At 42.8% G+C, this 13,945-nt stretch overlaps 1 protein-coding gene across 5 annotated transcripts in view; it reads right to left on the reverse strand.

Annotated features, from left to right (window-relative positions):
• Positions 1-13,945, reverse strand: part of lpp (LIM domain containing preferred translocation partner in lipoma) — a 188,316-nt gene that overhangs the window by 41,149 nt on the left and 133,222 nt on the right. For all 5 annotated transcript variants that reach the window (XM_083766328.1, XM_083766329.1, XM_083766331.1 and 2 more), the window contains one exon: positions 1,990-2,089. In XM_083766328.1, coding sequence (XP_083622454.1) covers positions 1,990-2,089 — 100 coding nt within the window. The remainder of the gene's footprint in view (positions 1-1,989; positions 2,090-13,945) is intronic.

The following is a 13,945-nucleotide window of genomic DNA, read 5'->3' on the forward strand; positions in this document are numbered from 1 at the left end:
CTGACACAAAACTAAAATATCCCCAAAATATTTGGGCAATAACTTCCTAGGACTACTGGAAGTATGCGCAATACATTTAGCACTGGTCTTATCCTTTCCGTTACCATTTTCTAATAATGAGATGCCAGATGATTGAAATAATCTAAAACAGGACATCCAAACTTGTCCTATGATATGTCAGGGCACCTGCTTCAAAAAATATGGTCACCCCCCTCCTGTCGTTATAGCGGTGAATTAAAGCCTTTAATATCAATATATAAATTATGAAATATTTTATTAGTACTTTAGCAGGTTCAAATTGTGATACTTGTCTGTCAGAGGGCTTCATCCATCATTTTTATTCCAAATTAATGGTCAAACCGTGCCTTGCCCCTGGATTATGCTGATAGTCTTGGAACGGCACCCAAAACGATATCAGCATAATTGAGATGAAAGGTTCTGCTGCTTAAAGTTTTGCCCCATCTGGTCGACAATGACCAAACATGAAAATCATCTTGGAAAAAGTTAGGATTACTAGGTGATTACTTTAGGTGCTGCAGTACCCGGGGGCACCAAAACGGCGGGGAGAAAGTGAAATAAGACTGAATTAATCAACGTAAGCAAACGCAGACATTTAGAAGCAAAGGCAGCTGAAGGAGCGCTACAATGGTGAAATGCAGCGGCGAGGTGACAATTTGATGCATGAAGATAGTTCCTAGACTTATGTCATCTGATGGACCAGACTCCATCGCTACAGAATGTAAACCACACCCACACTCCTCTGCATATTTCTCCCTGACCAAAAAACGGAGGTATGAAAAAGGAGTTTGGCAGTTAATTATTGTTAGATGGATGTGCTGCTGTTACACTGTGATGACTTGACTTTCTGGGAAATAAAATGATAGTCCATATTTAAACACCCTATATAGCAGGAATTCATGAAATAATGAACCACATGAACAATAGCATCTCTATTCTGGGCATGTACAGTAATAATAGATTTGGTGTAGATGGAAAACAAGGATAGGAACAAGTATATATCCCCCAGGGGGACAACGGTCGACAAAGTTTTAACTGTTGTTTGAGATTCATGAAAGATTATTTAAAAAAATACACAATGTGTTTGTCTAAGTTTGGGTTCTTTGCAATCACTGGAACCGCCATTGGCTTTACAGAGGGATTTGAAACATACTGTCATTCTTGCTCAGTGTCTCCTGTCCTTCAAGAGCCTATAAAACTCAAGTGCGTAGAGAGAAGTGAAGTCAATGTCACACCCGGTAAGTTGATCTAAAAGTCTACAAAACAGTCTGGGTGATTTGCATGTTAATGAAGTAGAAGCTTTGAGGAACTGACTTCAAGAATAGCTTACATTGTCTGCCTACACCAGGCCCTGGATCTCACATCAAAAGGAGTCTTATTCCAGTACAGTGCACCAAATGTGGCTTAAAAGACTTATTTTTGAATACAAACCCTTATTTGTCCTTGCTCAAAAACAATAAAGTTTAGGTTTTTAACTTCCTCCGGACATACAGTATAATTGGAACAGGTGAAGATACACTTTGAAATTAATTTAACTGAGAGCATACAAATTGACCTGAAGAGGTACATTTGTTCACTCTCATAGCTAATGCCAGGGCAACAGATCCTTTTAAATGCTGTGAATTAAAATAATGTATACAGTACCTATGATATAATTTGGCAATCTCCTAAACAATAAATAAGTTAGGGTTAGGGTTAGGGTAATACATTTTGTAAATGATTGTTTGGACAGCTAAATCCACCCTATCCCCATGTTTCCCCAAGGCTGTGATGACATAATCATATCAGGAGTGGAAGAAAGCCAACTTGACAAAGTCCCCCAGCATTGCAAATACAGTATAACCAGTTTTGAATACTGTACTAGACGTGTGTGTGTGTGTGTGTGTGTGTGTGTGTGTGTGTGTGTGTGTGTGTGTGTGTGCGTGTGTGTGTGTGTGTGTGTGTGTGTGATAAACGGTGTACTTTTCCTACCAAAGTATTCTTCGGCTGGAGGGTTGTCCATGTCAAACAGCATCTTCTTGGTCAAGCGTTCCAGTTCTTCTTCTGGACGTGCACCACTGGGAGCTCCTCCCTGGGAACCACAAAGAGTGCATAAAGAATGAATAAGTTGACTGTATTCATTCACTCTTCCGCTGGTGATATCAGACAGTCTTTAGACACTGTGTGCACCCAAGATATTAAACCATTCACATTCAAACAACTTATTGTTGTTTTTATAAAGCCAGCTGTGCAGGGAGAGGATTGACCGGAGTTCCCCAGGGCTCCCTCCTTTTCCCCTGTACACCAAATAACAAGACTTGTTTAATTTATGTTTTATTTATGCTGCAAAACAGCTTTTAGTGTTGTAATGATTTGTTTGACCAAAACCAAGGAGCACAAATGGTAAATAAGTGGTTGCCTTTGTGTTTATCCTTTAAGTTTCTGTTGAGTACTGTACCATGTGTTTTTCTTTTAAACATAATGTCAAATAAAAAAAGATCTAATAAACTCACTATGCCAGCCCAGAACGCAGTGTGTTGTCAGCTTGAATATGTGCTATTGCCACAGAATGTTTGCCTATTATGACAGGCTCAGAAAAGGGATACTATAGGTTTCAATTGGTTAAAAAAACAAAGTCTAAATTCAACCTACTGATTTTTGTCATTTAGGATGAAGAACATTCTCACATTTAAACAGGAACTTTGACACGTTGGGAGGATGACATAACTCTCTGAAGATGTCATTTCCCTGTGAGATTGCCCTCCGTTAATGACGCAGCCTCTGTCATTTGCATGCTGGGTGTCAGTTTGAGTCTGATGTCTTCTATCTGACATTCTCTGCCAATCATCCGCGGAGGCACGATGCACAGAGCTCCCCTCCTCCCTAGCCTTCGCTCACGGCTCAAATCCCCTTCGCAGGTGTGTGTCCTTTGCAGACGCCCCGGAGGCCTGAACTCGGCTCTTACCGCGCAGCACGGATGAGCTTTTTCTGGAACCGCTGACACTCACATGACCTTACCCAGATCTGGTGGCGGCTGAGCCTCTACAGCAGCATTTTGATTTTCAATATTGTAACACAGACTGCAGAACTGATCTAACCTTTGAGAGGCTACTAATTGTGACGTCTGGGAACCTTGCCGAATATTAGCATCTGGTCTGGTTTTGTGTTAATCTATCCTCGGCTTTCCGTGTCACACAAAGGAATCCACTTTGTCAATAGCAGATTGACTGCGTTGCTTCGTGCGATTACTGCTGTAGCAAAAATATTGTTATTATTTGAAGTGAAAAGGGCGTAATTACAAATGTTGCCAAACAACATGCAGTCACTTATTATTGATTGATTGATCTATCATCACATTTGTTCAGCTGTTATGATTGTGTGTGTGTGTGTGTGTGTGTGTGTGTGTGTGTGTGTGTGTGTGTCATGTGTTGGAGAAGGAGAACATGGGAGGGGTGTTTCTTCGATCACAAGTAGCACTGCTCCAGCAAATCATCCCCCCGTATGCAACACTTGATATGTACACACAATGTGACATGTATCTCATCAAAAAGGCCAATAATGTATGCTTTAATTTAGCCCAAGCTCCGCCCAGAAGACAGAGCTAAAGGTTTACTCTGCCGATTGCTGAGTTGTGTTTACTATCCACAGTATATCAAGCAGCTCCTCAGAACTTTATGATGCATAGCTGTGGTGTACTTGGTCTGGCTCAGAGTGCAGCCTGCTGATAATGGAAGGCCAAACAGTAGGCCTCATTAAGTCTGAGGGATTGACACGGGCTATGTGCAAATCTCTCTGGCATGTTGGATGCTTCTCTAGAGAGCAGCTGGTCCCTGGAATCCCTGCTACTGCCGTGGCCTCACGATCACGCCGCAAAGTCCTGGGTATTCATTCAAATCAGAGAGTGTATGGATCTGCACAGGTCAATTAGTAGGCCTACAGCATGAGGGTAGGAGGCGCACCTTCTAGAAATAGTTATCTCTCTGTCTGTCTGTGTTTACAGGGATAATCTTGTGAACTACTTGACCGATTAGCTCTCTAAATTGTTGTTCACTCCCAGAAGACCAGTGAAGCAACTCTCTGCATTTATTTCCGCATTATTTTTGAGTGGTGCAACCACTCCCTTACAGAGTTGTATGTGGGTGGGTGCCTGCCTGGCTGGGTATGAGCACGGACGCGGGGCGCACACCGGAACCGGCCCGGGCCCCTGGGTGCGTTCCTGGGGGTCTGGAGCTCCCCCCCCCCCCCCCCCCGGGGACCCCACATGGTAACTCTGTCATTTCTCTACCGTTTCGGACACGGGGCGGCTCGCCGGAAACCGGGCCGGCACCCTGGGTGCGTTCTTGTGGGTCTGGAACTCCCCCCGCCCCCGGGAACTCCCACACGGAGTTGCACCACTCACTTCACACGGGTGTGATTTTGAAATATGTTTAAGTTGATCATGGAAATGAATGGGGCCCCGCTTGGGCTGAAATCTTGCCCAAATGTGAATGTCAAAGAAACGTCACAGGCTGGCCACATGAATTCCCAGATCCACATGAAGCCACGCTGTTCCCATCCCATTTTTTATTAATACACAATCGTCAAGTAAGAGGAGTGAGTTTAAAGAGACACTCTTAAACTGTCACTTTGTTGTCAGGGGTTTAAAGAAGCAAAACCGTCTACTGGGTTGAGACAGTGAAGGCCACTTAGCACTGTTAATCTCAGCTCCACATCAACAGCACACTGGAGAGTGAATGAAACCGCTGCTATTACCAGAAACAGGCTTTTGACTTTAAGCTTCATTTATACCTTATCCACTCTCTCTGACACCCCGCAGCAACGCGCTGCCAGAGACTTTAAAGCACCTTGTTAGAGAGTCTTTTGTGACAGCACAGAATAATTTCTCACATGAATAAGAGGGAGAAATTGCTTCCCTGTATGCTTTGTAATTGCTCCACAGTTTTTTTGTTCTGGTTTTCACAGGCAACAATGGGAGCTATCCAGCTATACTTTCCAGAGCCCTGTGATTTTTCTGTTACATTGAGCTCGATTCAGTAAATTGTTCTCCCCGCACCTCGGGGACACTGAGTGGTTCTTTTTTTTATTGAAGTTAGTGCTACAGTCGGGTGAACGGGTTAACAGCTGTGTTCTCAGTGCCTGCCTGGTACACGGAGGCTTATACAGTAGTTTAATTTCAATGGCAAACTGCATCTCAGCTGTATAATGCTCTCAAAGGACGTGGTGGACCCTTAACAGCTATACCACAACAACTTGAAATGATGCACGGCAGAACAGATCGACAGCGACCAGCTGAGCCTACCCACTATCAATACAAAAAATGAGTGACATCTAAGAGTGCCACCATATCTTTATCTTTAAAAAGTAGTACATTCATCTCCCAGCCAAGCTAAATTAGCTCTTTGGAACCTCAGGTCACTCAACGACAAACAATTAATCTGTAACGATTATCACTTCATCATCTATCATCACTTCCAGTAACATTGATATTTTAATGCTCACAGAGACATGGCTAAAAAAATATTTCAAACTCCTCAATGAGGCCTCCCCCCCTACCTATTCTTATCTACAAAATTCTAGGCTCTCTAGTCGTGGCGGTGGAGTTGCTGTTATTTTTTTATTCTAATTTTGCTGTTATTTTTTAATTCTAATTTTATTTGTACCCCTCTCTCTTTTGGTGATTTTAATTCATTTGAATATCTGGCATTCATTATCAAGCAACAGCGTACACTCTTTGTCTTAGTCTACCGTCCCCCCAAGCCAAACTGCTCTTTCCTCACTGAATTCTCAGACCTGTTAACACTACTTATGCCAAAATTTGACAGCGTCGTCCTCCTGGGCGACTACAATATTCACGTCTGCTGCCCCACTAACGCAGCAGCTAAGGATTTCCTCACCCTAACAGAATCATTCAATCTCATGATCCACTCAACTGGTCCAACACACAAACTAGGCCACACCCTCACAATTTACAATTTAGGCATTTAGCAGACGCTCTTAATCCAGAGCGACTTACATTTAGGCAAGAACAAAAGCATGGGAATACATCACATAAAAGCATTTATCATGAAACATGCGTAAGCTAAGAAGGTAACAGTGGAATATCTATATGATGAAACTATACATACACTATACATAATAAACTATACATATTCACTACTATGCTATACATATGTACTATGGCGTGCTATGACTATATACAATACAATTATAGTGCTGTCTACATAACATGCTATAAGTCTAAGTCAAATGCTATCTAAGCCAACAGAAATTCTATCTAAGGGGTTAGGGTAAGTGCTATGGGCCATGATGGAGTCTGAAAAGGTGGGTTTTCAGGCTACGGCGGAAGATTGGGAGTGATGCTGCAGTTCTGACTGCAATGGGAAGTGCATTCCACAGTTTTGGAGCCAGAAGGGAGAAGAGTTTGGGACGTGTGGAGCGTTGTCCCGGCGTTTTTAGTGAGGGTACTTCCAGTTTCCCTGCGTTGGCTGATCTGAGTGCGCGGGAGGGTTTGTAGGGTTACACCCTCGATCTTGTCCTATCCTCAGGGGTGAACATTTCAAACATTGAAACTAATGCTATGGGTGGTGTTTCTGACCATTCCTCCATCATTTTTAATATGTTGTCTACTTCCCTACCCTCCAAAGCATTGGCCCCCACCCGCTCCCGCCTCATTAACCCTTTAACCGCCACCAAATTCTGTAACATTTTTGTCACCACCGCAACCACTCCTGCTCTCCATTATTCCCCCAACGACCAACTCAACTCTTTTAACACCATCTGCCAAACCACACTGGATATTGTAGCCCCCTTCAAAACCCGGCTAAACTCCACCCATAAATCCTCACCCTGGCTGAAGTTAACCGTCTATCTCGAGCTGCTAAAAGACCTCATGAAGGGTTATAATAACGCAGTGAAGGAAGCTAGAACAAAGTACTTTTCAAAACTCATCTCAACAACTACAACTACAACAACTCTAGAACCCTATTTAAGACCATTGAGCTGGTCACCGGGGGTCCCCAGACCCGCATGGAGGCATCCCCTGACCGCTGTGAAAAATTCTTATCCTTCTTTATCAGTAAGATCGACTCAATTAGGTCCCTGCTGGCCACTGCACAACCCTCTTTAACTGCCCTTTTGTGCAGCGAAGTGGATATTGCTCCTGTCACTCCCGTTGCCCCCCTCTGCTCTCTCGGCAAGATATCCCTTGAAAACCTCCACAAAATCATCACCCATATGAAATCCTCCTCCTGCCCCTCCTCCTGTCCCTACCTCTCTTCTTAAGGAAATCTTTCCCACCGTTGGTCCCCATATCCTATACATCATTAACAGCTCATTGTCCTCTGGTTCTGTTCCCCCCTCTTTCAAAACTGCACTAGTCTTGCCCCTCCTTAAAAAAAAAACCTGGACCCCTCTGTACTTAGCAATTTCAGACCAATATCTAAATTACCGGTTCAGGTTCAGGGAACCTGAACCAATGATCTCCTCCTAGCCACAGACTCTGGGAACTGCTCCGTCCTAGTTCTCCTTGATCTAACAGCAGCATTTGACACCATCGATCACGTTACACTTCTCAACCGCCTTGAGAAATATGTGGGTATCTCAGGCACAGCCTTAAACTGGTTTTCATCCTATTTAACCGACAGACATTTCTCTGTCTCCATTGGTGAGTCCATCTCATCCAAAGCCCCATTACACTGTGGTGTCCCTCAGGGCTCTATTCTTGGCCCTATCCTCTTCTCCCTGTACATGCTCCCACTTGGCAACATCATGCGGAAACACAACCTCAATTTTCACTGCTATGCCGACGATACCCAGCTTTACCTTCCCATCAATCCTCATGAGTTGACACCTCCAGCATAGCCATACTGCATTCATGCCTAGCCGACATAAAGGCTTGGATGAATGACAATAAACTTCCTCCAACTAAATTAATCGAAAACTCAAGTATTAATATTTGGCCCACCATCTGACAGAGCACATCTCGAAATTAGCCTCGGCTCCCTACGTCCCAGACAGCCAGAAACCTGGGTGTCTTTCTAGATTCCGACCTCTCCCTGGACGGCCACGTAACTAAAGTTGTCCAGTCTTCATTTTTTCACCTTAGAAACATTGCAAAAATCAAACCCTTTCTCTCCCGCCCCGACCTCACTAAAGTTATCCACGCTTTCATTTACTCCCGTGTAGACTACTATAATTCCCTATACTCCTGCCTCTCAAAAAAATCCATCAACCGGTTACAACTCATTCAAAATGCTGCAGCTCGCCTCCTAACAGGCTCCAAAAAATACCATCACATCACCCCTAATACTGTTATTCACCTTTAAAGCTAGATCCGGACTCGCCCCCTCCTACATATCTGACCTACTCGTCCCCTACGAGCCAGCCCGTGACCTACGTTCATCCGGCACGGCCCTTCTTTAAAAAAAAATCAGGCTGCAAAAAAACTGTAGGCGACCGGGCATTCGCTATCCGTGCACCGACTCTCTGGAATGCCTTGCCCCTAGAGATCAGGCTTGCCGAGTCTGTGCCCCGTTTTAAATCACTCCTTAAAATTCATTTCTACAAAGCTGCATTCAACCCCCTACCCTTTGTGATTTTATTGATTTCTTGTTGTTATTGTCATGTATTTTATTCTATTGTGTGTTCTCCTTGCTATGTTTTTATATATGTCTCTCTGTAAAAGCACTTTGTGACTTGTTCTTAAAAGGTGCTATACAAATAAAGCTTTATTTACCTATTCTCTCAAGACAGATTCAGAGCGGCGCAGCTGAATCAGTCAGCAACTCCCGTTACAACGTGTGGAGTTTGTTGTTAGTAGGAATGTGGCAGGATGGGCTGAAGGAGAGTGAACGAACTAGCCGACATCCAGTCTCTAGACGAGACGGTTCCTCCAGAGGCAAATTCAAATAATAAAATATTAGCCGATGCGTTCCCAGAGTGGTCGCAACCAGTTACCAGACCAGACGGTTGGTACCGTCTAGTACGGTTAGCCGTGAGAGGCCTAAAACAAAACACTGAGGAGCAATGCTGTTGTGTAGACTTTTATTCTCTTAAAGTGTGTTTTTATGTCCGCAGCACCAGCAAAGAACTGAAAGTGCACAATCCATTGTTTTTTGTAGTAATCACCATCGGTCGCAGATTACTCTGAAAACCGCCAAAACCTGCCAGTCCGTCAGTCAGTCACGGCACCATAAATGGCCTTGTGACACGCTCCATATACAGTATGGCCGTCTCCATATATAAAATTCACAACACTGACCTCATCAAACCCTGGATAGCCATACATGGAGAAGACTGGATCATCACCTAGATCTGCAGCTGTCTGTGAGAGATGATTTAACCAGCCAACGGTTCTGGTTCAGATACCTCCTCAGCTTTCTACTTGTTGCCTCATCACTTTCCACCTCCCGACATACAAACCATTTGTGTGCGCCTGCCATTAACCCATTTTGACCAGACTTCGAAATGTATGAAAAGTATTTAATGTCAAGGACCCCAGAAACTATATGTAATTAGCCACCATCTGAAAATATGTAGTTCCAGGGACCCCCTCAGAAGCAAAGATTTGAGTTAAAGACGTTCACTCTGAAAGAATATTATATTCAATGATTTGCACCACATTTTCACGATTAAAAAAAAATAGCAGATCTACAAGCTTGTAGCACGGAACTCTGTGCCGCACTATGAGCTTGCGGATCTGCTATTTTTCAATAGCTAAGTATAACATAATGCTTAAAGCATCAAAAGGGGTTCCCGCCAAGAATACCAAATGCCAAGTAAACTGCCACACTGTGGCTAAAGAGAATCCCTCTGCCTCCTCATTCCTTTATGTGGTCAGCCTGGCCAGTGGCCATACCTGCTCACCATTGTCAGTCACAACCTGAACATTACTAGAGACACTCTATCAATCTGCATATATCGGAGCCGGCCAGCAACTCTACATCTGACCTCAAACCTCAAACCCTTACATATCCATATATGGAGCTGACAACATATGGACTAACATTCCATATGTTGATCCTTCCTCAGCTTTTGACTGATACCTGTCCATTCAAACATGGTTCTCATCAGGCACTAAAATTAAGGCCCGGCCCTACCTGGGCCCTCATCAAACTCTGTACACTCAAGACACTGGCCCCGCTGCCATCCTTAGATCTCCATATATGGAGCTGACCTGTTCTGACATTCCATATGTTGAACTGACCTCATCAAGCCCTGTACACTCAAGACACGTTCCATATATGGCCAGTACAGAATTCATTCCATAATTATGTTGATCTGACCCCCCATGCCAAAGTGCCAGCACTAGCCCAGCACTAGCCCAGCAGCCCTTCTCAGGGCGTCTTACTGGTTAGACAGTAATATACACCAGAAAGTAGTTGACAGAGAGAGATGGGGAGTGGACACGCAGCAAATATCAGGATTCAAACCTGCGACATGCAGCCTAGGTGGCCGGACCGCTACGCCATCTGTCCGCTACGCAACACATTGTGTTGAACTTGTGAGTGAACCCACGTGATGCCAGCCTTGCCAGGCTTATAAATGGTAGTGCAACAACAGTGACAATAAAGTCAACGCTGACTGACATACAGTACCGTACTACGGAGCAGGGTGGAATAACATAAAAGCTGGACCACGGTGCCATTGCAGCACATACAGCATGTGTGCATTTGTTTTATTAATGAAAGGCTTTTCATCGCACTCGATTGATTCAACACATTTTTACTTCCAATTCATTAAATCCATTTAATCATTGTATATTCACAATTTAATATTTATTGCAAGACTTTCTCAGACTGAGGTTTGGATAATGATAGCACTGCACTATAACTGAAAAGGACTCTGAGGATTTAAAATTCTTGTTTTGACTTAGATCCAAAAATACTGGCTGACGTCCAGAAAACCTGCCCAAGAAATGTCAAAACGACTTGCTACATGTACAGTACAGTACTTTTCAGGAATGCTGAGCTGTATATGAAAACAGCCTATTCTTGAGTTTCTCCACACACTTCAAAATCAACACATACTGTAACTGTGCTTACCAACTAAGAAAGCTACTGCACAACTCCAAAACAAAACTGATCTAAAATCAGCAAACAAGATGCACACGCTTTACAGAACAAATCCATCCATGTCTCGAATGCCTTATTTACACTTTGTTGCGCATTATGTCATGCACTGACAACAGCCGATCTACAAGCTCACAATGTGTCGTGCTGCAATGTGTTGGAGCTTGTAGATCTGTTGTCTTTGTGTACAACTATGTATAAATCAGGCTTACAGATCCTGTCACTTATCAGTCGTGCATTATATCCGTTTCACTTTCTGTAATGTGTACACCACACCACATCACACCTTAAACCATAAGCAATTGTATTTTTTTATGTTTCTCTACAGTGAGGCTTAACATTTCTTGCATGATCAGCAGAGGCGAAACAAAGACATAATCACTCTACAGGCATATTTATCCACAGATTAAGTGATGATGGACTTCATAATACAAATGCTCTTCAGCGTCAGTGGAGCGGCAGGCTTTTAGAGAGGAGCTTTGCTCTACACACAGTCTGACATCCCAGATTTTTTTTGTCTACACAAATCACAATGGTATTATGTGAAAGGGACGCTATGGTGGAGCATTTGCTGTGGCGGAAATGGCTTATTAGAATATTAATAACAATAATAATGACAATGGCAGCAAATGGACTATATCCATTTGTGTGGGTTGGCGTGGGATTGCAGTTTGATTGGATTGGGCCAGCTAAAAAAAGCATTTGTTGTCGCGCCGCTAAACTGCCGATTATGGCAGCTTAGGCGACTCCGTTTTACCAAAACAATGAGTGGATTGAGGATCAGTCACACAATCCTTTTGAGTGAGTGTGTACTGCACGTGCGTGTGTGTGTGTGTGTGTGGGTGGGTGTACTGTTTGCATGGCAGGGTGGAGTGTTTCTACAGTCTAACATATGGGCTAATGTTAAATATCCTTTTGAGACATCACTTTGGATTTATTCCACTCCATGATGCTACTACTGTACGTTACTAGTAGGCTATATAATAAGTCTGGCAAACAGGAAGGACCTTTACAGTACATACAGTACTGTAGCTACTGTACTGTATTGTATGTAGTAATGAGTTTCAAATAAATTCATCACTATGCACACAAATTATTTGTAAAGGAGCAGTGTAGACTAAGGACAGGTTTTTACAGTGGGCAAAAAGAGTACAAACATCAGCAATGGGAGGTTTGGGGAAAGTGTTGATTGTTTTACACTGATCTACAAGCTCATGTTGTGATGTGACATGTTATTGAACTTGTAGTCTTGCGCTGCCAGACTGTTGCCTCTCGCAATTTCTACAGTCTGGAGCAACGGATGCTCAATCATGAGTAAAATATAAAGAGGAAGTGGAGCCTCTTCGCCACTTCCGTTTCAGTCTTTACAGTCGCGCAAATTTATCCTAATATAAATAGAAATCATCTAGCACAGTGGTTACCAAACTGTGGTGCGTGCACCCCTTGTGGTGCACGCATCAACAAATAAGGAAAGAAGTTTGACAGTGGAAAACTTTGTGGAATGCTGCTGCTGGACTTACGGCGAACGTTCGACACAGTGAACCACGGTAGGTAAGGTTACTGAGCAAGCTTGAGGCCCTGGGGGCAGACAGGGCAACATGTAAATGGTTCAAATCATATCTGACGGGGCGCGGACAAAGGGTAGAAGTAAATTATGAACCTGTGTAGTTTATGACTGCTCCAACAGTAGTGGCAACTGGCAACATAAAAAAAAAAAAAAAACGGAATGTCAAAATATCTACCGCGGTGGCTGAGACCAGAGCCATATAGTAATGGTTGAGACAAAGCAGTGAAAGGTCCTGAAAGATACATAACGTCAGTCTTACCCAATACCCAATCTTTCTGTTTTAGGAACACAAGGCTGCTGTACTTTTTTACCTCATACTAAGCATTAAACTACTGTGAAATCCTTGATAAAAAAAATAAGATATTTTTAAATATATTTTCGTGAACGGAAATAGCAGCATTCGGAGATTGTGGAATAGTTGTCTGGCTACGCGAGACTATTGAACTTGTAGTTCAACAACACTAAATTCCTACTATTCAAGTCTTTTTTCTTTTCTTTTTTTGCTAAACCAAAAATGTTAAAAAGTTAAAGCTCTGTATTCTGATGTTCAATAACAGGAGTCTCCTCAATCTCTCCAGCAAATCAGGAGAGATGTCAGGAGAGATCAGCATAAATGTTATAGTGTCCCAAACCAGTTCCAATTTTGTCTACTCATTTTGTTGTGTCATCACTTTCAATTTCACTTGCTTATCCTGAGTTCTCTCTCTAGATTTGATACTGTAAACTAGACCTCAGGGTTCTCCCTTTGAGAGAAAGGGAGAACCCTGTTACTGTACAAAGACTCTCTACAGCAATGATTGTTATCAGAATATTTAGTATTTACGTAACAGTAATTGTAACAACAACATGTAAATTTCTGCAACTTTAATGACTAAATACATTTGACTGATTTGCATAATCCATCAGATTAATTTACTGATTAGACTTTCAAACAAGTAACCAGTCATATGTACAGGTTTTGAATCCAAGGATCCCAAACCTTCTAAAAATAAGCTCAAAAACCACCTTCTGAGACATTTAGAAGTATACATTTACCCCAAACAAAATAGGTCATGCCGTTTCAGCTCCAATTAAACACAGAGAGAAAATAACACTCCACTGTACAGCAACTGTACAGAGAGCACAGGAGGATAATTAAAAATTAAGCAATTCCATAATTGACATTTTCCACAGCCACCCAAATCTTCGGGCACAAATTGAATTTGCATAAAGGGATGAATTCCGGAGACTGTAGAGAGAAATGTATACACATTACACAGTAAAATCCTTGGTGTTATTAATTTGTAACTCTGATAGTGTACAAATGTGACCC

Source organism: Protomyctophum parallelum (genome assembly GCF_964188405.1).
Source record: "Protomyctophum parallelum genome assembly, chromosome: 6".
NCBI classification, from domain to species: Eukaryota; Metazoa; Chordata; class Actinopteri; order Myctophiformes; family Myctophidae; genus Protomyctophum; species Protomyctophum parallelum.